Source organism: Anabas testudineus, chromosome 17 (assembly GCF_900324465.2).
Source record: "Anabas testudineus chromosome 17, fAnaTes1.2, whole genome shotgun sequence".
In the NCBI taxonomy this organism is placed as follows: domain Eukaryota; kingdom Metazoa; phylum Chordata; class Actinopteri; order Anabantiformes; family Anabantidae; genus Anabas; species Anabas testudineus.
Genome location: NC_046626.1, coordinates 8,375,225 through 8,401,142, shown reverse-complemented (window position 1 = coordinate 8,401,142; position 25,918 = coordinate 8,375,225). Strand labels below are relative to the sequence as shown.

At 40.3% G+C, this 25,918-nt stretch overlaps 2 protein-coding genes across 5 annotated transcripts; both read left to right on the top strand.

Annotated features, from left to right (window-relative positions):
• Positions 1–1,903: 1,903 nt before the first annotated feature.
• On the top strand, positions 1,904–17,801 carry crtc1a (CREB regulated transcription coactivator 1a). 3 transcript variants are annotated; one of them, XM_026374357.2, is made up of 15 exons: positions 1,904–2,138; positions 3,808–3,924; positions 4,463–4,588; positions 5,770–5,831; positions 6,259–6,353; positions 6,798–6,883; positions 6,971–7,011; positions 7,478–7,668; positions 7,813–7,958; positions 8,148–8,240; positions 8,593–8,688; positions 9,885–9,989; positions 12,025–12,108; positions 12,203–12,383; positions 12,936–13,141. In XM_026374357.2, the coding sequence occupies exons 1-15, from the start codon at positions 2,013–2,015 to the stop codon at positions 13,139–13,141; spliced, it is 1,755 nt and encodes a 584-aa protein (XP_026230142.1). In that variant the 5' UTR covers positions 1,904–2,012. The 3 variants fall into 3 exon arrangements, with proteins under 3 accessions (XP_026230142.1, XP_026230143.1, XP_026230141.1); XM_026374356.1 differs by having other exon boundaries at positions 2,013–2,138; positions 8,590–8,688; positions 12,936–17,801; XM_026374358.2 differs by lacking the exon at positions 9,885–9,989 and having other exon boundaries at positions 1,908–2,138; positions 8,590–8,688; positions 12,936–17,801.
• Positions 17,802–19,248: 1,447 nt separating this feature from the next.
• crsp7 (cofactor required for Sp1 transcriptional activation, subunit 7) lies at positions 19,249–24,454 on the top strand. Of its 2 annotated transcripts, none has more exons than XM_026375293.1 (3): positions 19,249–19,658; positions 20,718–20,792; positions 20,905–24,454. In XM_026375293.1, the coding sequence occupies exons 1-3, from the start codon at positions 19,587–19,589 to the stop codon at positions 22,567–22,569; spliced, it is 1,812 nt and encodes a 603-aa protein (XP_026231078.1). In that variant the 5' UTR covers positions 19,249–19,586; the 3' UTR covers positions 22,570–24,454. The 2 variants fall into 2 exon arrangements, with proteins under 2 accessions (XP_026231078.1, XP_026231079.1); XM_026375294.1 differs by lacking the exon at positions 19,249–19,658 and adding an exon at positions 19,720–20,233.
• Positions 24,455–25,918: the final 1,464 nt, after the last annotated feature.

Below are 25,918 nucleotides of genomic sequence, written 5' to 3'. Positions count from 1 at the left end.
GGGACCAGTGACTCTCTCCCACACACTCTTAGTTGACACCATGACACAAGCTGAAGATTGTGGTTTGATGGTGTAAAAAAAAGAACACTGTGGAGGTTTTTGGACTTCCAGGTTTAACTCATAAAGTGAAGTGAAACTTTCCCTCTCTCGCTGCTCACTAACGTCGCCCTTTGAAACGCTGTGGCTACGCTCTTTATATTTTTGCAGCGTGTTTGCAGAGGATAAACATTAACAATATGTGACAAGGAACAGCTGGACAACATGTGCTTTTCCTCACCGTGACAGGCCATTTGCAAACAGACGTAACTCAAAGGCCTGTCTCCTGCAGGCTTATTCAGCAATAGCAGAATAATCGTGCTCACAGACTCCTTCCCTCCACCTGCCCAGGAGTCACTTATTTTTCCACGTAGCCATGGTTACTTTACAACCAAATTACACTCTCCTGTGAGGCAGGTGAAGCCGCGCCACTGCGCCTCCAGCATCTGTAAAACAAAATGAGAAACCTCCCAGCAAAACAAAGGCTTGAAGGATTCTGTGGTTGTTCTGTGATGTGAGGCGGTGATGATACAACCTATACAACCACCTACAAGACTCACAGGCCCCTTTGTTGACGTTGCCCATGCAGCTGTTGTTGGAGGCTGACGGCCTGCTGCTGCCCTAATAACTGTGAAAATGAAACTCCCACCGCAGAGACGAGACAAGCACGGACAGGCAGAGGGCCTTTCATGGGATTAATGCATTCATTTATTGGGAAAAGAAATACACAACAGAAACAGCGTCTCCTTCTTTTTCTTCACCTGTAAGAGCTCATTTGTCTGCAGATGAGTGCATCTGTAACAGGAGTGTGCAGCCCATTCACATTGTGTTATCCATTCAGTAGGAAAGCAGGGGGAGATGGTGTTGTGACAGTCAGCAGGGGTGCACATACATTCAACTCTGGGCCAAGACTTGTTTAGACAAGACATGCGAGGAAGGTCAATTCTGCAAAGTAGAAGGCGACTAACTTGGGTGCACAGCGTTCACAGACACACGTATCACATAATATGTTCATGTTTGGGATATTAAAAAAAACTGACTGGTGTTTGCGGCTGTTCCGCAGTCCAGATGTGCGGTGCGCCTCCACTACACCCCCGCGCAGGGCGACGTGATCAAGCAAAGCCTCGCTGAGGGCCCGTGTCAAGTCCACCACACACAACCCACTACACACCGGAAACCAAACAGCCTGGCTTCAAAATAAAAGCATCCAACCTTCAGAAATCCACTGACTCGTTCTGATAAGCTGAAAACGAAACGACAAGTGAATGATGGTCGGATAATAAAAGCTGTTTAAAGACTTTATTCTGGGCTCTGTTATCTCGTCTCTGGTTGTGAAGATGAACAACTGCTCTTTTAAGAGTTTCATTCAGATGTATTTTATTCATAACAGGTATATTTCATGAATCACTACTATTAAAGCTCAGCAGCAACTAATAATATGAAACAATCAAGACAGTTTTTTTTTTCCCCTGAGCCTCTATTACATACAGAAAACAATGTGCTGGTATATATTTTTATATGGGTTTGGTTATAAACACTGGAGTGTGATAAGTCTCACAAATTATATTATAACATATAATTGTATAATAAAATAATATATATCAATAAATATAATCCCATAATAGTATTTAACCAATACTGGTAAATACACTCAGGTAGCTAAACTAAATGCACAATCTAGTTTATGAGCTATTAAAGGAAACTACAGAACCAGAACACCACATGAGGTCAGACACAGACTGTGATGAATGGATGCACACGCAGCTCTGGTGAGTTTGCTGAGGTGTTATCACCTGACGACTCTCTCTCTCTCTCTCTCTGATTTGTCCCCCGGTGGAGAAAAGAAAAACCCACCGGCGTTTTGTTTTCGCTTATTCCAACATCTCTATCCGGAAGTTCCTCCTGCTCACACGGGTTAAATTGACACTGACCACTGAGGGGAGAAAAAATAAAAAAACGGAGCAGGAGAGCGAAACATGGCGACTTCGAACAATCCGCGGAAATTCAGCGAGAAAATCGCTTTACACAACCAGAAGCAGGCGGAGGAGACGGCGGCGTTTGAAGAAGTGATGAAGGACCTCAGCATAACGCGGGCAGCGAGGGTAACGACAGCGGTTCCCGTGTTTTTTCCCCTCTTCTCCCCCCTCCCTCGTTTCTCCTGGTGTGTTTTCAGCGAGCTGTCAGATGTGCGTTAGGAGGACGGAGCAGGTAAACAATAACAAACGACGCTTCCTGCCAGCTGCAGCCGCGGGAGGCAGCGGCAGCCCCGCAACAGCAGCCCCGCAACAGCAGCCCCGCAACAGCAGAAATGGAGGCATTAAAAAAAAAAAAAAAAAGTTCTTCACAATTTTTATTTATTTATTTTTTGTCCCACGCAAGAAAAGCGAAGGGGCGTGCACGCGGATCTGACAGCGCGCCGTGCACGCTAGGATCTATTTAATGTTTCACAGAGGAGGAGGAGGGGGGGGGGGGGGGCAGCCTTACAGTAGATGTGTGTTTGTGTGATGCTAAATAATTGGTGTGTAGGCACTGTGGTAGTAATAGATGGTGAGGTGTGTGTGCGTGTGCGTGTGCGTGTGCGCGCTTTGTAAACTTGTCCGACAGGTCTTCGGGCCTGTGTGCTCCGCAACGCCACTGACATTTCCAGCGAAGATGAAGTCCAGCAGATTAGATGGAATTAAAGCCACACACTGAACAGGTCTTCAGAATAAATCCCATGGAGGCAGGGCTTCAGTCCTGCCTGCTGCTGAGTGGAAACATGATTGGCAGACGGTCTGTGGCTGGACAGGACGCATGGAGCCAACGCAGCCTCTCTTGTCTTTCTGTTTATCCTTTCTGAGCTCAGTTGGAAATACTTTTTTTTTTTTTTACTCAGCTTCTTCAGTTTTCAGTGCCTCTTGTTCGCACTAGCTCCCCTTCACAGTGTCTTGACCTACACCACAGCTGATTAGAATTAAATCTGCATTGTTTTGCAGATCTTGTTTTCATTCATATGCAGACAGCTGACAGGAAGCTCCTGTCTGAGCCGCAGCTACACCTGCGACTAGTAGGCTTCAGGTTTACAGTTTCACCTCTCCACCCTGTTTCCTCCCTCCCCATGTTTGCCTCTCCGCTCTGTGCCTGTCACACTGTGGTCAGAAAGATTTGGATTGACCTCTTCATGATCCTGAGATGTTACAGTATGTAATCCTTTGTCAACAGAGCAGCCACATATGCATTTAAACAAATCAACTCTGAGGTCTGAGGCTTATCAAAATACACCAGTGATGCAGGCATAGGAATTGTTTTTATTAGATTTCCCTCCCATCCAACAGTAATGAGCATGAGCAAATTGAATTGACCGTGTACGGCTTCTCTATGGGATATGCAACTGGAGGGAGTTTGTCTTGGAAATTTGCATGTGCGACTTCAGCCTGTGTTAAATCTTTTTAACATGTGTCACTTCATCCTTACATTTCTGCAACTTTGCATTTATCTAATCTAAATCAATGTGAGGTCACTCTCATGTAGAGTTAATATCTGTCCGGCGCCGTAAACAGATGATTAGTAAAGAAAACAACAGGTCGCTGGTAACATGTTCATATAATGCTACATACTTATATTTTATATAAGTATACTTACTTATATAAGTATGTATTATATTTAAGGTTTGATAAGCATAAAGATGTATGGATGTCAGCTTGTGGTGTGTCTGTAGCCAACATGCTATGATTGAGAAACATAATTCACATAATTAACCACTTATCTTATGTGTTTTTGTTTGGTTTCCAGCTCCAGTTGCAGAAGACTCAGTATTTGCAGCTGGGACCGAACCGAGGTCCATACTATGGTGGGTCTTTACCTAACGTCAATCAGATTGGAAACAACACTGTTGAAGTGCCTTTTCAGGTGAGCAGCTGGTAAAGTTTTCTTCTTGTTGAAGAAGATGATGAATAACAGATTCATCTTAAATGTTAGAAAGAGGACATTTAATTAGCATCAGGGTTTGTTTGACAGTATCATCATCAGTGACTGTTTATATTTGCTTTTTGAAACACTGTTAGACCCTTTTTTCTTGGGCTAAATACATACTCAAAACTCAAGCACATAAAGTACTTACAGTAATTGGATTTCTGTACAGTCAACGGCATTTGTTGTCGATTGTAGCCATTATTAAACAGCCTTGATTAAAATACGGCAAATACGTTAAAGAAACGTCAATAGATCAAAGTCCACATCTCAATTTTGTATTTTACAGGCATTTCCTGCAGCCGTAGAGTTGAAAATCTTTGATATTCACTGCTGACTAATTTTGCAGATGGATTAGAGAAACTACACAGAGAGAAAGTGTGACCTGGAAGGCAATGTTCACAAATCGATCAGTTAATTTATAGTAAATAAAGATAATTAAAATATGTTTTTCTTTATTTCTTTCTTTCTTTGTCAGAATTCAGGGCTTGATGCAAACAGATCAACGCGGCACCACGGTTTAGTGGACAGAGTCTACCGGGATCGGAACCGCATCGTGTCACCCCACCGAAAACCACTATCCATTGACAAACATGGACGCCAGATATCCTTTAATGCTGCATGTTGCTTATGTAGACATCTACTGTACGTTTAGGCACCGACACTTTCAGGAAGTGAGTGCCAGTTATGTCTATTCAAGTCTGAATCTTATTTACCAGTATCTTACATCAATCAAACCTTTACACCACACTCAATCTGTCTGTACACAATCCAGAAGTGGACTGAGGCAACATAAGTAAACAAACCTGTAGAGGTGTGTATCAGTTTAAATAAAAAATCACTGTGTAAACATCCGATTTTTTCAGATATTCTTTATCATTTGTGGAGCTGCTGTTAGTCTTGGAGAGTCGAGGAGAAGTAGGGTGTGTGCAGCACCCAAATATTTTACCATAGTGACGTTATTACCTTATGTATACATATAGAACTATAGGAGACAAGAAGAAAATCTGGGAGGTTGCCCTTTAATCACAGTTCATTTGTTGATGTGGCTACTATTTGTGAAATGATTCTGTGCCTCAGAATTCTTGTTTTCCTGTTTCTCTGTTCTTGTTTTCTCAAAGCACCTCTGTATATTCGCTTGACTACAGACTATCTGTCAACACCTTTCTATAAAATGCAGTGCTGTTCAACAGAACCACAAAATATAGTTTCCATGAAAACACAGAGTCAAGTCTTTGCTCTCTGTCGCATTACAGATCTGACCACAGTGTAGTCCCATTACACTGAAAACCATATTGATATGAAGGTGGTATTTTGATTGAGGCAGTTTCAACCTGGTCTTTATTCAAGCTGATATATTGATGATCTGACATTTAATCAAGTTAATCAGCAGGATTTTGCTGCTTGTTTCTGCATAGAATCACAAGATGAACTGTGGTCAGTAACGTGAAAGAGTTTACAGATGTTTCTATGGCTGCAGAATCACTTAATTAGTAAGCGCATGCTTGCAAATTACTTTAGCTTGTAATTAAGTAATTAAGTCAAACTGAATATGTTTGATAGAAAGTCTGTGATAAACAGCATGTACAATGAGCCAAATTAAGCCCTGACAAATGAGATGCCCTAATGTGAAGCTCCCTGTTCATGATTCAGTACTTAAATCACATGCTGGTGTGGTTGACCATCGGCACTGTGCTTTGTATCGTGAATCCTTGTGTTTAAATAATTCACATAATTCAATCTGCCAAGGCTTTCAGCTGTATTTTCTTTAACCTGAGATCTCACATTGACAGCTGTCCATATGGCTCAGTGTATTTGTCACCACCACCCGATACTAGCTGGAGGAGGTAAGACGGCCTCTGCTGACGAAACACTGTCTCTGAATGACTGTATATCTTATCTTAACCCGTAGACCGTAATCAATACTTCCACTGAAATATGACTTATAACAGACGGTGTTACACAAACAAGACAAAAGACAGTCACTGCAGTAGTTAATTTCTAAAAAACTATAAAGATATCATCAGTTATTTTTACACATCAGTGGCATAAACTAAAACACAACATTAACTGTACTTGTATATCACAAAACCATATTCAGATTATTGTAGGTTACTATATTGGATATACTTCTGCGCTCCTTGACACAGAAACCATGCTGTATTCCTCTTTTAAATCTGTAGTCTGACATTTCTTTAATTTTACTTCATAGTGCAGGGTGTGATTTTTTTTTTTGTGTGTGTGTGTGTGTGTGTGTGTGTGTGTGTGCTGCAGGACAAACTCTGACTCAGCACTGCACCAGAGCACACTAACTCCTGCCCAGCCAGCCTCCTTCACAGGAGGATCACAGGAGCTCCAGCCAAAACGAGGTACACATCATCTCGTAGAGTTTGTAATTAAAACAAGAACATAATCACTAAATAGTAAGCCCTAATCGTTGAGCTGTTGGGTTGGGATATAGGCAAAACTGTGTTTAACTGCCACCACACATACCTCCAGTTAATACACATGAAACTAAACGTTATAATAATCTAAACAGATGAGATGCATATGATTCTAGTGAGTTCATTCTTTTCCAGGCTGGTCAGGTGTTTTTCTCTTATTACATCCAGTAAAGGTCACTTTTTGATCAAGTTGGGTGACTGCTGAGGAGGCAGGGTGCATTTAAGTGTCTCATGAATTTAACTGCTGATGGTTGTGTGGGACATGTTTTAAACTCAGAAACACTTGATCACCTTAAATAGGTGCACGTGCACTGTGATTATTATGACCTCAAACAGGCTGAACAGATTTTTTTTTCTCCATCTCTCTAGTTCTCCTGCTTAGTGTACCAGGGTCTGAAGCAATCAAACAAGAGGTTGATGAAGATGGACAAAAACAGGACTGGGACTGCAAAAAGGTAGACCACCCTCACACTAACAAATGCTATCCTGTCAACTCTCTCCATTTCAGTAATGCTCTAGCTGCTATGTTTATCCCTCTGTAGAACATTTCAAGGTCCAAGCCCTGCAAAGTTCCTGGGATCAAGTGAGTATTTTGCAGATTTTTTCCTTTAGAACTTGTCAGAGGATACGTTTACTTACATCTGACAAACATAACAAAATTATTTGAATTAAGTAATAAATGTAGCTGCACTGGGAAAAAAAAGTTGTGTTAAGTGCAGCTTCAACTAGTGCACATTTATACACATTCAATGTGAACAAACATGAATAAAACATAGTTTTAAATTGAATCTATCTGACTGTAACTAAACATAATTTAAATTTACTCAGACTGCCAAAGTCATAAGAGTGTGGAGCCAAATAATTTAAATACATCAAGTCCAAATATTTCTGGAGTCGTTTGTGTTGGAAAACACGTCAAGATTTACTCAGAACATTGTGCAAATTATCCCAAGTTTATCTTTCCGATCAGAACCCGTCATAACATTTTGTATTCTTGTTTTAAGCTTGTCATAGCTGTGGAGTTCACTGCACCTGTCCGCTTTCTGCAGCATATTCCCAACTCCAGACCAGCAGTTGACCACTGCATTGAAACCAGCAGCCCACAACACTGGGGGCTCACTTCCTGACCTGACCAACATCCAGTTCCCTCCTCCGCTGCACACCCCGCTCGATTCGGATGATGCTGCAGCCGCCTCGTTCAGCTCCTCCAACAGCACACAAACCCTGGCAAACACGCAAGGTGACACATTTTCATATTTTCCTGTATTTACATGCAGGATATTAATGACTTTTCATTTCAACATTTAGCACTCTCTGATGCCAATTTCACACTGCATGCTTTAAAGAAAACTCTTTCCTTATGCTGTTTTTGTGCGCTGGGTAGGAGTGAATACGTCTCAGCCCACAGTAACCATGGAAATGCAGCCTGGGCAGGACAACATGGTTCCTCTCATCCTGAATGCAGGAGACTCCCACCAGCACCAGAACCTGCAGCTCTCCCCAACATCTCCACCTCTAACTCTCTCTCAGGTATATCACTCAAGCGCAGTTGTGACTCAGGATGTAGAGCAGGTTGTCAACTAGGATGTGGTGTCCATGGGGAAGACGCTCAACCCAAGTTGCTCCAAGTGGGACAGGCCAGCACCTTGTGTTGCAAATTGTGGAATCGATGCATTTTCCATAAAATATTGTGACCTCATCTTTGTGCGCTCCCCACAGGCGGCCATCAACGCCATGAATCTTGAGCAACAGCTGTCGCAGTATGCCTTCTTCAACCAGCAGCCGTCATCCCAGACCCACCAGAGCCAGCAAGTGAGTTTTCTGTGTATAGAACAGTGTATAGATTGATTAGAGAAGGTAAGAAGGTGCATTAAAAACGTAGTTGTCATTAGCTGTTTGCATGGTCATGGGTATAAAATGAGGCCTCATCAATGTGTGTTTCTGAGTAATGTTATGTTTTATAGATACAGTTAGTAGCAATAAATATCTATCCAGGATTCCTCAGATTGCTTCATTAAAGAATTCTGACAAATCAATTAAAAAAAAATAAACACCATTGTCAATAATAAGAATAAAAGGACACTAAGAATAAAAGGCTATATTAAAGTGCTGAACTGCATGACATCTATATTTATGTATGATTCCACACTTTCTTTCCCAGCAGACAGGTCTGGTGCAGCTGCCATCCTCTGTGAACTCCTGCTCCACGACAGACAACCAGACGTCCTCACAAACCAACATGACCATGGACATGAACACGGTGAGCAGCGCTCATCACTGTAGTTTAAAGTATTTTCAAGTGTCAGTGGTGTGATGCACACAGGTACACAGGGTATCCATACTTCTTAACACTATGCACATTTTATCACGATATGAAGTTGTTCTGGAGTACATTTATTGTTAATGTCTATGTAATAAGGCAGTATATCCCTTACATAAAATATCACAATGTATATAAATGTGCTTTTCTCTTTAAAATTTATACTTGAACACAAAACAAATTTAGTAATTCTCTTTGCATGCTTTGCATAGAACTAAAGCAAAACAACTAATGCATCAAAAAAGAAAGACAACGTGTGCATAAACATCAAGGATTCGAAATGCTTTTGCAAGGTACTGTGCGTCCTCGAGGTCTTGGCTCTCGCTCTCCTTCTGTTGCAATGGGAATGCATACGGATTACTGCAGAAATGAAGTGTCCCACTTTCTCATTCTCTTCGTCTCATTAATAGAGTCTGCAGTGCGGGGTCAAATGAAACACAGTGAGGAAACACAGCAGGGCTTCGACTTAGACCAAACATTGTGTACTACAAATACATAAGTCATCTTTAGTCTATGTTACGTAGTGTTTCGTTTGCAGAGATGGTTTCAGGAATGTTGGTCTCTATATTACAGCTGTTTGTCAGCTAAATAATAAAAAACACCATTTTCCTGTTCTTTCCGGTGATTTGCTGCAGTATCAAGACGGATTTCTTGATACTTTTCTCTCTTTTTTTGGTCCATGCATTATTCTCCATTTGATCTTGTTATTAGGTATGCTTATGTATATTAAAAGGAACAGATATGACAAAGTCAGATCACTATGATCCTCTGCTTTTACTGTGTTCAGTTGCTCAGCTTGGATTGCTCGCAGTGTTTTTCTTTCCTAATTAAGTCCCTGTAGTTTTCACTGCTTCTGTCAGATCGTTATTCAGTATTCTTAACGCATTCATGTCACATTTTAGTACATGATGTTCACTATTTTTCTTTGTTCACGTACTGTAATTTGATTTCAGTATTAGACACTTGTAAGCTTAGTTGTAACAGTGAATCGGTAATTCAGTGAGTCCTCAACTAGGGTAGCTGCTGTTTTGAAATGGTAAACTACATAACCTAATCCACAGACACATTTAACAAAACTCCTTATTCAGCTTAAGAACCTCTAATGTGAATAACTCAAACATATCCTCTTGCATCAGGCCTCCTCCCTCCAACAGTACCGCAGTAGGGTTGGATCCTCTGCCAATCAGTCTCCAACCTCCCCCGTCTCCAATCAAGGCTTCTCACCTGGAGGCTCGCCTCAAGTAAGGGTGTATGAACCAGTGAGCTGCTGGCTCGCTCTGTATAAACTTCACCGTCCCCTGCATTGTAGTTCTGTGGTTGCTGAGTAAGACTCTGTGGCTGCCCCACCTACTATCCAGCTGCTTTTATTGTGTCCACATAAGCAGATCTGGGCAAAAGAAGTAAAGAAGTAACTTTTCCTTATTACTTATGCACACAATGACTTTGTTTCTATAAATATGCGAGGAAGGGAAAAAAAAAGACAAGAATGATGATAATAAGAGGATCTTCTGGTAATGATATGTGTCACAGCTGAGAATTGAACATGTCATATCAGGATGTTCACAGGTTTTTCAACACACACAGCACCATAACTAATGTTCTTAAATAAACGCTCTTTATATACTGACATGATTAAAATGACTTTCTAATAATTAACATGTCAATTCAGCCAATCGTGTATCATAGTTTTACAGTATTAATTGTGGTGATAACATTAGGGCCTGATGTAGTTCCTGTTTTGCCCAGATCTGACCACCAGTCACTCTCAACACTCAGTGTCATTGATGTGTTGTCATGTAGCCGTGTCCCTGACTTTCCTTCTCTGCTGCTTCTGTGATATATGCGTTGCATCTAAACTGTTTCCTCCCCAGTCCTGCTGTATAGGGCTCTGTGCTGGAGTTTATATGTTGATCAAGTCTGTGTGTTTATTGTGCATCAGTCTGGGGGAGGAGGGAGCAGGGCTGGTGAGATGGCTCAAAGAGTTTTTTAGGAAAATCTTCTGATCAGTCTCGGGGTTGAATTTGAAAAAGCTGAAGCTTTCTTAACGAGTGGCTCTTTTAAGATCAACTAAACACACCCAAAGTAAACATGGATCAGGGATGAATGAACATTTCTGTATTTTAAATAAGCATTTCTGGCGACTAGGTGTGATGGTGAGAACTATGTGAGTGACAATGCTGATGCTGTGTGTGTATTTGTACACGGTTGCCTGCTGTTTGCTTTCCCAACTCGATTCTTTCCTGAGCTGAAGTGGCTCACTTGTAGTCCTGAGGTTATCCATGGGCTAAACCACTGCTGACAGCCTGTGTGCTCTATTATCCTGCTCTACCCTGTGGGGACATCTGCAGCACACACAGATAATTTGGTTTTGAACTAGGAGCAGCACAGGCTGAGAATATGATCCAATTACTTATGCATTAAGAGGCCACGGTGAAATAGGAGAATTTATTTTTTATTTTGTATTTGCTGCTTCAATGAGGACATTCAAATGAGAAACTTCAAAAGAATTAGCGTGCACTGAGTGAATGAGTGACGGAAGAATAAAGTCTGTGGTTCTCTTTATTTTATGTGAATTTCATTTCATTTGGTTTGTGATAATTAAAACATCAAGGTGAGGAGGCAGTTGAGGAAGCTCATGTGGAAACTGCCTCCTGAAAGAGAGGCATCCCCAGCTTCCATCCAGTAAGTAGTAAGTGTATACAGACCCCTGTGATGATGGGATTTGTTATATGAAAGTTCAAATTCATGTTGTTTATTCTGTCTTCAATATTGGTTTGTTTGTTTATCTATCTATTTATTTGGTCATTCATTTATTTGGTTATTCCAAAGTGGTACTCAGTTATCATGTAAGCAGCTCACTTTATGAAATATCCATGCTGAATTTTTAAAGTAAGTGCATGTCTGCTACACATGTACATCACAGACAACATCACTCTGAACACTGGATCATTTTGAAAATAATTCAAGGAGTAGTCTAGTTTGCATTTATTATTGAAACACTGGGTTGAAGTCCTTGGTGAACTGTCACACTTTTTGGTCTTGCGTAGAACAGCCATTGAAAATGAAATTGCTTCTTAATTGTGTGTTTGTGATGGTTTACTGCTTCTCCTGTTTTTGCTAGGCTTTGTACCGTCAGTATGTTAATGTTTGAGTTATACGGTTACTAATGAGGGCACATATTCCATATTTATCTGTTAACCTCTGCAGACTGGATTAAGTATAATCATATTGGACCATAGTAGAAGTTAAAGAGATTTGATTTGTTTGGTGTTACAGCATAACTCCATACTGGGAAGCGTGTTTGCAGACTTCTACGACCAGCAGCTCCCGTCCATTCAGGCCAGTGCTCTCTCACAACAGGTGTGTGCTAGATCACATGTGGTCACCTATGATAGACACAGCGGCAACAGAAAACGTCAGCACTGGTGACATGTCTTTCTGTTGTTATTGCCAGTTGGGGCAGTTCAACATGATCGAGACCCCCATCAGCTCCGACAGCCTGTACAACCAGACCTCCCCGCTCAACTACACCCAGGCACTTATGATGGGTTTGACTGGTGGCCACTGCAACCTTCAGGACTCGCAGCAGCTCGGCTACAGTAGCCATGGCAACATTCCCAACATCATTCTCACAGGTGCTGCTCTGGCATATGATGTAGCTTCTTGAGTCTTACTGCAAGTGTCTTGTTATCGAGGACTTTAGACTCAGACCAGAATAAATCCTGTGCTTCATACTTACTTTCATTTAGTGTTGTGACATTTTCTGTTATAATGCAGTATTTACAGTAAACTGGCTTTAATTCATGTACTGGGTGAGTAACATATGAGTGTGACAATCATATTTAGTTATTAACCTGACAGTTGATAGTGGGCGAGTGTGACTGTCGGACTTCACATGAACTACAGCAACAAGACCCCACCACTCAAATGTATAACTCAAATGCTTAAAAGCGACAGACTTTTACAGCCCCACTGAGTTTACTTGTTTGTGAAAATTAGCTGTGTATTTTATTAAGTTCCTCCTCAGAGGAATGTATTAATAAGATGTCGAGATGGCAGAAGTTATTATCAAATCATTACCCAGCATCCTTTGTCTGCCATTGAGACCTCACAGAGATAAAAACTCAATAACTGATCCCTTTTAACCAACAATCCTTTTATTTATTTGCTGTCTTGTTTCTGTTCAGTGAGTGGAGAGTCTCCCCCCAGCCTGCCCAAGGACCTGACTGGCTCAGTGTCCACCGATGTCAATTTTGACATTGACTCCCAGTTCCCGCTGGATGATCTCAAAATTGACCCACTGACGCTCGATGGTCTGCACATGCTCAACGACCCGGACATGGTCCTTGCTGACCCCGCCACAGAGGACGCGTTTCGCCTAGATCGGCTCTAACCACTACACGTGACGCTCACGCACAGGTGTGTGAACGCTGCTGCTCGGGGTGGGAGCGAGGGTTTCTCGGCTGAGGGGATAAAACCAGGAGGAGCACATTTCTGGTGAGCGCTGGTAGAGGCGAAACCTGGGTAGAGCACTGATTCCACTTCAGCCGATCTTCTCAAACCCCACGAGAGCTTTCAAAAGAGGCATCAGTGTAGGAAAAAAAGCATTGAAATGTTTTGAAGACTGCTGCCAGCCTCCCTTCCCTTTAGAACCAGAAAGATGATTTACGACTGATGACATGCAAGTTATGGTTTAAGTCATGTGAATGGTTCTGTTACTACTGTTTGCAGACGACACATCCAAGTTTGATTTATTTTAGAAAACTAGATTATATTTCAGAGAGCTTGAGTAAAATATCATGAGGGCAGACGGTCATCTATTCTCTATGACTGACTAAACCACAGTATGACTGCACAGTAACCCCCCCCCCAGCATTCTGCAGAATACAATTCATCTGTTAACATTGGAGTAGCTCGATGACTCAGAGGAAACACCTGTCAAGTTTAACCTCCCTCTGTGCCAAGCTGGTTGTTCTCAGTAGTACATTCAGTACGGATATTAATTTTGTGCTAAGCCCTGGTTTGTCATAGGAGCCAAAGTCAGGCCTGGTATGATTTTTCCTGAATTTCCTCTTGAGCCTCAAGTGATAATAAGACTTTATTTTTCCACCAAGTTATTTTTAGGAGATGCTGAATTTTGATTTTTACCATAGTGAATAGCAGTCATCAGTTATGCATGAAATGAAATCACTAATCACTGTGCATACTTGTTTTGCCTTAACAGCTTGACATTTTGGTTTTCATGCAAAGATGACTATTATGTAAATGAGAGAAAAACTTTTTAATTAACAGTTCATTTTTACTGTTTTACAGATGGTTTGGCCTACAGTGTTCACAGTTGCATTACCGTAGTTGTATTTTCAAGGCGTGCTGATCTTTATCCATTACTTAATCCATCGTCACTACCATATCATTTTTCATATCTGTCGAATCTCTGTGGATAAATGAGTTTTTTTTAATGACATAGATGTTTACAGGCTTGTCTTGTTTCATTTTTACACGTACAGAATGTGATTGGATTTTGCTTAATGGTATCTATGCAAAACTACAGTGATTGATTTTAGGACTGTAAGTTGAAACATAAATCGAACCCTTACGTAGAGCAAGGCAGTGTGCACGATTCTTATATAATGCACAGCAAAGGTGCCATGTGTTTGTTTTGCTACTTTTTGAAACGCTACATTTTTCTCTCTGATAAGTAAGGTGTAGAGAAAAAAAAACAAACAGCTCAGAGAGTGTTGCATACAGTGGAAACTCTCCTGGATTATTCCCAAATATGTGACCTCAGTGTAGTAGAAATATACACACACACATATATATATATATTATTATTATTATTTTTTTTTTTTTTTGAACCAGACTTTGAACTGCCTCTATACTAGAACAGCATTGCTGATGCAATGAGAATGTACTTAGGTCACATCTGTACAGTCGTGTTGTTGCCACCTCGTCATCCTCATTGCCTCTCATCTGGAGCCTTTATGTACTGTAGGACCAAATATCTTTCACCTCTTTTCCCGCGGCGGAGATGTGACATTTCGTTTTAAGTTTTACTTGTGACTTCCTTTGTCTTGGTATTACTGTAACAATGTTTACTGTGTGGTTCCTCATCGTGCTATTTGTTATTTGTACCTTACGTCTGTTTTGGCTTTGTGCATTAATTCCTTAAAAATCCCTGAGTTTCTCAGTGGTCGGATCATTTGGATTCACTCAGAGCTACATCCCATTTGTTTTTATTGCACTTTATGCATTTATTTAAAACTGTTTTATGTGAGTTCATATACCAAACCCCCTGTGACTGTTATATTCACTGGACCTGTCTGTCCTGTCTTTGGGTAAACTTGCCTTCTTGTAAAAAAAAAAAACAAAAAGAAATATGAAAAAACGTATAGTTATTTTTTGAAAATTCACATACAGATGGTCTATTTAAAAAGGAGCAGTTTTTACTTATTCGTGAGTATTTTGTGAGGTGTCTACTGTTACAGTTTTTCCTAAATTTTGGAAAACATTTGTATTTTGAGAGAGTGTATCTGTCAGCTACTTCTGCTATTGATAGCATGACTGAGAGAAGAAAACTACATAAACCAGAATACAGACATAATTAGTCACTACATTAGCAAATTTAAAGTTTTATCGCAAAAATAGTTAAACAATATGAGTTTAGTGTTATTTCCTAAATTTGAACCCTGCCAGATGGGATCAATCCCTTAAATGTATACATGGAATTCATATAATTTTTCAGGTAAAACCCCCAGAAATAATCTAATAAATAGAATTTATTTTCTAGCACACTAAATAGGTATTTACCATCAATATACCACATTAGAAAAAGCTCCATTATGTGTGTTAATGTATGCCAGGGTTCTCCTGTGCCTGCATATTTCACCCTTTTTTTCACACAATGTAATTAAAAAATGTTCTGACAGATGTGACTGAATTAGTTGAAACTGAGTTATTGAGTTAGCTGATTTTTTTTTCCTGTTTAAAAAATATTCAAATGTTTTTGATGCATTGTGATTCTGATAATGTTTTTCTTGTTTGTTTGTTTGTTTTTTTAAAAATAATTTTGTGACTGCATGAAACTCTTTGATTGGGGTCAGCTTTCTTTTGTTTTTCTCGTTTGGTAACATTGTCTTTTGTCTTTTTTATTTATTTTTTCTTTATTCAGTGTCATGTGTAGGCTAAGTAACTGCTAAGTGAGGCATCAGAAATATGGAAATCAGCCTTTAACGCACACGTAGAAGCTGTTGTTTGGTACTGTGTTTTACACTGCAATATAAAGTATGTGCTTACTTTCTCTGCAACAGCCACAGAGTTTTATTATGTCATAGTAAATCTATAGACTAGCTTTGTATATTGCTGTATCGTATGAACAATGTTTTTGTGCTTTATGTGATATGATGTCAAAGTAAGAAAATGCACTGAGAAGTACTGTGCTGCAATGTGTCATTGTGGCTCTATATTCTCTGCTGGACCTTACACTTTCTAGTGAGCCCGACATCTTCGTTAGGTCCATCTTCTGTCCTTCTGTCTTTAAACCTTTGTTGTGCTCGTGTAGATAGCTCTGACTGATGTGTTGCCTGTCGCTGCCACCTTTTTATGCAACCTTCAGGTATCCATTGGTATCACACCAGTGTTTACAGAGACCGGAGTTTACAACAGTGCAATGTTTGTTTTTCTGTTCATAAGATGTTTCAACTTTGTTAAATCCTGGAAATCTGGAAGAACTACATATGAACCACTTGCAGTTTGAATTAGCTAAATCGTTTTGCTGTTTAAAGTTAACAGTAAGTCAGTAATGTAATTTCAACTGTGTGACAACCTTTTTAATATTGTCACCACAAATTATACATTCATGAGATTTTTGTGAATTTGCTCTTTTCCTTTTGGAATTATGCATTTTAAGGCCCTGAAAGCACTTTTTGTTTCATTTACATGAAATTCACTTTAATTTTGGAAAAGAAATCCCCTTCCTGTGTCCTTGACATGGAATCTGTCAACAGCACAACATGTTTTTGTTAAATCAACCGTTAAACCAAAAAAAGCTAAAGTTGACGACAGCCATAAACAAGATATTTTACCATCCTGTTTTTTTTTCCTTTTCATTTTCATTTTTTTTTTACTTTATTAGAGTAAGAAGTCTTTCATGCATACACTTGTCAATGTAGGTCTATTGTTTACACTAAACATAATTACTGAAATTCTTGCTTAAAGAAATATGACTAATATATCTTGTCAACTACGTGGGAAATCCCTTTTTTGCATGGTAGTGAATTTCAAAAATATTGTCCTTAATTTGCTTTAAATGAACCATTTAGTTTAACCTATGTTTTATCAATCTTCTGGCAAACACTATTTTGTAGTATTACTTTACATGTTGTCTAAGAAATATCAGACATACAGTAAGAAATAGCAGATACAAATACTGTACAGTCAGGCTGTATACTGTATATAGACATATTTAGATCGACTTTGTCACTTAACATGTTAAAACATAAACTGAATCAGGAAGATGAGATGGAGTCACTCAGTGGTTTACCCACATCTATGAATATTTTGTGTGCATTTTGAGGACAGCCCGCAGACGGTTCAAGCCTCAGACAATGGCAGCTAAATTGTTATATAATGTATTTTGTTTCTGAGTACAGTGATACTTTTCCAGACAGCACATGCATTTTACTGCCGCGACAGGGTGTACTATGCTCCTGCAGTGCACTCACAGCAACAGGAAACATTATGCTCATAGAATATGCAAAATCTAGCATTCTGCAGCACAGCTTGGCAAGTTGTTACCTTTTTGAGCTAACCCTTTAAAAAAAAAAAAAAAAAACAGACTCATTCAAACCTTGTTCTTCAAATTGTGCGTTTTCTATTTTAACATGTCAAGTTGGAGCAAAACAATCCAAGTTGGCTGTAAATGTGTGCTATATTAAAGATGAACTACGCTTCTGTTTGAACTGTACCCAATGTATTTTTCTTGTGTGAAAGCTTCTGTCTTTGTAGCTTTGCATTATTATTTGTAAATGAAATGAAAATAAATATATCTGATTAAACAACGGCATATATTTTGTCTATTTCTGTCTTTAGGTGGTCTAGAAAAAACACTAGAATACAAAGAACTAAGGCAGTAGTTGCAGGATGATTGCAGCCCCCACAACTGGCATAACTTAGACTCACCCACTCTACAGCTTCAGGCACTTGCCCTGCTTCTCCCACTCCGTCCACAGAAATGATTTAATGAGTTGATACTGGGCATGTTGCATGTGGGATGGTTTTGACAAAAGTCATTTGCAACTTGGGTTCTGCTCCGTTTTCTGTCTTTTCTACCCTAAGTAAGGTTCATGCCTGTGTTAGAGTAGGTTTTTATTCACCTGCTTATATTTTGAGCTCCACCTGCTGGTAGAAACCTGTAATATAAAGTCAACAGTGTTAACGTGAAAACGCTGACAAACAGCATCCATATCATAAATGGAATTAATTTAAGTGACTATTCCTCCGCCGATTTTGATGTAACCATCTCCCCTATGACATGTTTTGCAACACTACAAGGACATTTTCTTTGGGTTCACTTTAAAAGTAAATGTTATAAATGTTGGTCTTAAAGTGCGTTTCTCTTACCTTATTGCAAATGCAGTATAAAAAGGTTACAACCACACTTTTCCATCATTTATACTGTTTAGATGACAATCCCAAAGGAATTTTCCTTTTGATGTCATTTTATTATGATTTTGAAGTTCCTTTCATATGTGTTTATTGGTACATTTTCCGTCTATAATGTTAATTCTACCAATATTTACACTGGGTTCTTGTATGGAAACATTTTAAAAAGTAATTTCATTCATTCAATTATTCCACTGGGAATAGCGTTTGTTACCTAAACAAATTCTTTATATTATATTGGGAAGGATCTAATTCTCAGAAAATCAGCTTATTTTAACATATTGCCTTTATCATCTAACAATGACATTACATAGATTATATTCCTTTGTACAAACTCTTAAGGTTAACTGTAATATTGCAATTGTTCCATATAATCTCCTTATGTGGTTAGAAATTATGAATATAACACAGTTTCCAGGATAATACAGCCTGCTGATGGAGCTTTAAAAGTTTTGTTTGCAGTTTGGAAATATTGTAGGTACACACCATGAAAAACTTTAAGCCACCCGGTCTCTGAAATATGCAATGTGGTAATAAGGACAATATTGATTCAGGAAATTTCAGGTATTTCTTAACCATTTAATCCTAAAGGTGGAGTTCAAGACAGTAAAATCTAAAACTTCCAATCCTCCTTCTGCTCTCTCCTCCTCTTAAGGTGATGGAATTAACAGAAATATTATTGATCCCTATACAAACTGCATCATTAACATAAAGTGATGTCACCTTTGGGGAAATGATTGTGACACTGTCCTCTACTATTTTCATAATCTCGAACATCCCTCCCTGTCCCTGGTGAGCAGTGTAAAGTGAAGTGTAGAGGAGCAGTCTCTTCAGAAACACTGGAGGCTGCAGACGCTCGCCGGGGCTGGTCGCCTGTCTGCGTGCAGACGTCAAAGCGCAGGCATCGTATCCCAGCATGCAGCAGGAGGCCGGTGAGACATCCAGCAGCTGGTAGTGAGTTGCTAGAGCGCCGAGCAGGCAGCTGCCGACGGTCAACACAGCACACACATTCACCACTCCATATGAGATAAAGTGAGCCGTCTACCTTACAGGCGACAGAAGAATATGCTGTTCGGACGCCTGACGTGTTACTGCAGCGGCTTTTGAGTCACCATTGTCACCTGGTCTTCGTTTTGGAGGATTCCTCCCTCCATCCTCCGGATCGCACCGAACAGGCAATGACAACGGTCTCAGCAACCCCGCAGCAGATGAGGGACCGGCTGCTGCAGGCCATCGACAGTCAGAGCAATGTGAGTAGCGCTAAAGTTAGCGGGGCTAGCTAGCTAACGTTAGCTTGTTTACCTGCAGTCTGACAAACTCGACAAAGCAGCTCATTCAGCTGCTGTCTATCAGCGGTTTGTTGCTTTTGAAAAATGCTTATTTTCATGTTGTGCCGAGTTATCGCCGACACGTTGACTGTCTGCGAGAGGCCGAGAGACGCTGCGCTCTACAGTTGACAGCTTGGAAGCTAGCTAACTTAGCAACTGCGTTACCTTGGTCGTTACAGTCGTCAGGCGTTAGCTGGTTTATATAGCATGCTAGTTGATAGCCTAGCCTTAGCAGCAAAGCGGGTTTAGAGTATTTAACGGTATGAAGAAACCTATTGCATACATTTCTGGTGTTAACTTATTTTACTTTTGAACGATTTGTATGTGCCACAAGTCGACCAGAGATTCGTTCTAGTCTGTTTCTTCTATATTGCGAAGTGTGGCAGGGAGTTAGCTGACTAATAGCTTGATTAGCTAAAGCTACGTTTTAGGAAATAGTCTGCTCCTTCCTTCTCAAGTTGGTTCAATGCGAGCTGTAGCCAAATAAGCTAACACAGGTAAGACTGCCGACACACAAACGCCGTCGACTCTGTCGACAGAATAGGAAACTTTTAACTTCAAATGTTCAATCGTTTGCCTTTAGACTTTGTGCATATGCTGCGCTTTTGTTGAAACGTTTGTAGTGATAAAGGTCTTTTGAGTTGACACTTTGCCATCTTTACTTTTTCAGCGTCGTTCTGTGGCTGTGAAACTGACAAGCTCGTTTCTCTTAGGCTAACTTGTCAGCTAACATACCTTCGTATACACGTTGTAGGCACGACTCAATAGCTTTGAGTGTGTTCAAATATTGGATTGTTTAGGCATCACATTCATTTAAGATATTTCTCGGTCATTGGCAGTGTCTTACGTAACAAATCAGATGTGTGATCACAATTCTCCTAACAATGCCTTTTAGTGTCACTACCTTCCTCAACAGTTTGTTGGGGCTTGTTTTTATTTTTTTGTTGATAATACAATACAAAATGTTTGTCTTCTGTTCAGATATGCAACATGGTGGTTGTTTTGGAGGTAATTACCTGTCTTGAAAAATATCCTATCACCAAAGAAGCACTTGAGGTAAGTCAGTTGATTGTATGTGAACCACAGCTTCATTAAAGAAATTGTGTTGCTTAATTTGTTTCTTTCTTTCTAACTCTCACCCACATTATCTATCTATCTATCTATTTAGGAAACTCGACTAGGAAAACTGATTAATGATGTAAGGAAGAAGACCAAGGATGAAGACCTTGCAAAGCGTGCTAAGAAACTCTTAAGGAACTGGCAAAGGTTGATTGAGCCTGGGCCAGCTGTGCCTGCAAGTGCTCCTGGGTCTACCAATGGTAGCTCTCATCCTAACAGAACAGATGCCTCACCTCCTGAAATCTCCTTGCCAGGGAAGGGTGTCTCTGAAGTCAAAGTCAGAAATGATGTTCATAACACATACTCCCCAAAAGCTGAGAAATCAAGCAGTCGCAAGCGTCGGGCAGAGCACAGTGACAGTGGAGTGCACTTACCAGAGAAAATCTCCAAGATGTCTTCGTATGATAACTCTGTTTCACCACCACCCACCAATGGGATTGCTGGCAGTCCAGATGCCCTACCTGACCAGGAGGTTGTCCCATCTCCTGACAGATCTCGAATAGATCACCTTGAAAATGATAAAATCAACAGAATTCCAGTTAATGCTGTCAAACCTCATCCGAGCTCCCCTGGTGTAGCCAAACTACCTAGCACTTCCTCTTTGATCAAAGTTGCTGTGATGCAGCAACAGGCAAAATTGGATGAAGGAGGAGGGGGGTATTATCAGGCCAAAAGTCCCCGTGGCCTCACTTCCAGCCCAAGGAGCGTGAAGCAAGATGCAGTGACCAAACGCTCTTCAGCGTATGCACCAAAAGGAACGCCTATCCCTAGCCCTTCATCTAGGGACTCTCCCTTATCTTTGTCCCAGCCTATATCCTCCCCAGCTCATGCATCTTATGCTGAGAAACTGTCACATTCTTCTCATAGGTCTTCAATGCACTGGGCTAGTTCATCAGAAGTCCCCTCCCATTGTCCATCACAAGACATATCTGCAACACTGGAATCCCCAACAGTCTCCCCTTCACTCTCTCTTGCCCAGCACAACTCAGAACTACACAAGCCAGCATCTGAGGGAGTCATGGGCATGTCTGATGACACAGATGGGTCAACGGTCCATAATTCAGAGCATAAAAGGAGGAAGTACAGGTCTAGAGACTATTTTGTCAACTTAGATGGCCAGAAAATGGAGGACATGACTAAGCCTGTACGATTAAAAGAACGTAGACTAACATTTGACCCCGTTACAGGTCAGATCAAATCTCTGGTACATAAAGAACCTTCCCAGACAGACGAAGCCCCCACTCCTGACCCTGCTGAGTCAAGGCAGAGAACTGAAAGCACTGTACTACCCTCTACCCCAGCACCAGGTCCCAGCCCTAACCCTTTCCACCAGACAAACTGGAAGGAGCTGTCCAGAAATGAAATCATTCAGTCCTACTTGAACCTTCAGAGCAATGTGCTCACCTCCTCAGGGGTCCAGGCCCCTAGTGCACACTTTTTCATGTCAGAGTATCTGAAAAGGGAAGAACAGGAGATTAAGGAGTTAAAGAAGACTCATGTTCTACAGTCGGACAGCTCAGTGGGGGATTTACCGGGTGTGAGCAGGGAGGTGACGGATGAGGACTTGGACAGGATACACACACAGCACTGGCCTGGGGTGAATGGTTGTTATGACACCAAGGGTGCATGGTATGATTGGACAGAGTGCATATCATTGGACCCTCATGGTGATGAAAGCAAATTGAACATCCTGCCATATGTTTGCCTAGACTGAGGGGTTTGATAAGGTTGCTGTCCTTTTCCACTCCTTTTTTTTTTTTTTTTTTTTTCGTCTCGCAAAGACGAGATACTTGTGATTTTGTTTGTCCACTGTGAGTTTGGCATAAGTCAGGCCTGCTAAACTCCCCCTCATGCCTCTTCCTCTTTCTGTGATAATCTATTAAGATTTTGATATAAAAGAGTAAACATTAAAAGAATAGTTGAGTTTGTAATACCAAGGGCTGTTTCTGTTTTATTTTCAAACTGAGAGTCACAGGAATGACGAGACCCTAGTTGCAGAATGCTGCTACTAACACAGAAGGTGGGAAAAAGAGAGGACAGCATTATCCCGGACAACCAGAAAAGGTGCTACAATGTGAATTTTTAATTGTATATCCCTTTCAGGCTAACTGGGATGATGCTGACCTCGTCCTTTACCTTCATGTTTCCAATGAGGAATTACAATCTAGGGTTAAATTTGAGGGAAGGCTGGGGTTTAGCTGTCCTGTTCAGACCAGACTGCCATGTTGGTGCCCAGCAAGGTGTTGATAGTTTATCTAGCACAGGTAGAGCTAAACATGTCCAGAGTATAAAATACTGGAGCATATTTTGGCAGTAACAAGAAGCTTTATGTGAAATATAAAGAGTAAATTATAAATTTCTCATCATGTATACATCTATTTATTTTTGAACAGTTCATTTATGGCGCATTCATCAAAATTAACATTCAAGAACCTGTATTTTTCTTTTGATTTAGTTTTGCATCACAGTGTTGTCACCCTCATCTTTCATTATTTCATACCAACGGGAGCATATGAATATTTTTTTCATGGTCTTTCATTGGCCACTACATTTGGTTATTAACATTCCATACTCCACCATTACTCACCTTTGCTCTCTTCATTTCACAGGTCTTACAAAACTATATAATTTCAAATGGTTCCATCGTGTGGCAGTACTACAACATTTTATTACAGTGAAAAATCTTGCCACCAATGATTCTCTCCCAATTGTAATTTCAGAAGGTTTCTGATCAAAACATGCATTTGATGTACAAAAACAAGGAAATGTTTGAATGCTGGAACTCATCGTTTTTCTTTTACATATTGTTTGCCTTTTGGAAGAAAAAAAAATACATTACAATATTTTTGTGAGTTAAACAGCCTTAATGAATGTACAGGATTAAGACCTCTTATGCACTTGTACATAAAATAGACAGCTTGTCCATTTCATCAATGATTTAGTTCAAGCTGAGTAGTAGGTGATGCTCCCACAAGTTAAGAGTCCATGGTTTATTAAGAGTTTCAGCTTTTAATGTTGTTTCACTTTTGAGAGTTTAGAAAATACTGTTTGAAGTAGCATTTCTTTTGCTTCAATTTTCAAAAGTGCACAAAAGGGAGAGAGAGAGAGAGAGAGAAAGCATCAGATAATCTCTGCATTTTCCATGTGACGATTAATACATCATTTTGATTTCCCTTTATTACTCATCAGTCACTTCCAGTTTTTCTCTCATGATTTAAATTGAGATTGGCTTGTGCGCAGCCTCTCTGTCCATTCATTCTTTGAGTTATTCATCCCTACCAATGTGCCTTGGTAAACGGTTAATCTGGATTTGCTTCCGCATAAAACACGGCTGTTCGTGGAGCTGGGTTTATGTGCGAGAATTCCAAATCCCATGATCAGCGTGACGCTGGTATATGCACCGTTTCTGTTAACTTTTTGTACACGCCGATCTAGTGAGGGTGAAGCTGCAGACAATGAGAAACTGCACAACACAACTGGCAATAAAGGTTAAGTGCTACAACTGGTTGATAAGAATCTGTTTTCTGGAGTTGTGACTGGGGCATCTTTATTTGTTCAGTGTTTAACATCTCAATTGTTTGAAAAATAAAATGATCTAAATCTACAGCTCAGTCGACTGACTTGTGGGTCCTTTACGGTGCTGTTGTGTTACTATGCTCATCATCCTTGAATATTGTAACCCTGCTGAAATGAAGTAGTCTGAGCTTTGTGTTCTTATGTGGTCTCCTCCTCTGGTTGCATTGTGTAGAATTTGCATCATGTTGTAATTTGTTGTGCTTACCCAGTCTGTCCATGTGGGGGAGCACGTTGCCCATTTGTCTGAATCAGTTTGTGATGCAAGAATGGGAGCGTAGGAGTCACTTCAGTGGGAATCACTTGATCAATAGTTTTTATTTTATAGGTGCACAAAGAATATGACCCTCTGTTCTGACTGTCTTCCAATCTTTGGAAGCCTTGAATCATCCCCCCCTCAGTAAAGTAATAGCCTAAAATGTTTGAACGGTCGACATTGTTATGAACACCATTTACCCCAACAGAAATAACACATGGTCCCTAAGTGTTTCACGGACTCCAGGGTAGCACAGCTACGTCATTCAGTGCTGTGACTCATTGAGCTGATGTAATCTCATCACAAGGATGAGTAACTGTCCTCCCCTCAGGTGTATTTACTCTCAGGCTCTGAATCAGCCCCCTGCTCACCTGTTTGTCGTAATCCCACAAAGAAAAGTTCCTGATAACAGCTGTTTATGACCAGACACGCTGTCAGAGACTGATGAGAGACATCTAGCCTTACGTCATTACTTCCTGTCTTGATGGAATCTGTCGGGTACATTTGTCACGATTAAGGGTTCGAATTCGACCGAAACACCACAACATGTTGAAGTAATTCACTGATATTTGCTGGTGTGATTAGCACTGTTATTTTTTATCACTTACTCTGCTGTAAAATTTGAATTTATTTACTTTTCATTACTTTTGTAAGTTCAGTTCAATATTTTTAGACATTGTTTTGCATTTATGTCTTAGAAGATTGAGATTGATTGATTATCCAAATGGTTGGCAATTCATTTTCTGACAATTGGTTAATCGGTCAAAAGACTGATTTTAGCTCTCGTCGCCATAAAAAACAGCACATTGTTGTTGGCAGATGGTAAAAGAACACTTTTTTTTTTTTTGTTATTGTTAACTCGCTCCAGCGCTTTGACCCATGATAACCAGTTTCATTTAGCAACACAAATCCCAATATTAGAGTTCAAGACACTGAGGAACTTCTCCATGAAACCAGACCAGTTGAAGCAAATGGTTTGTTTTTAAAGTCACTAGCTGCATCTTTGGCCAGCTCCATGTCTTGACTGTCCAACAGCCAACGACCGTGTGTCCGATGGCTATTGAACCGTTCTTTAAGAATAGTACTATTGTCCATAACTGGATTATGGCTGGTCCGGAAAAACAACTGGGAATGTGTCCCAGTGGGAACTTCCTGTTAGAAAATGCATGTTGGTCCCATTGTTAGCTGGTTCATTTATTTATTTATTAGAGACATTATGGTTTGTGGAGATCTA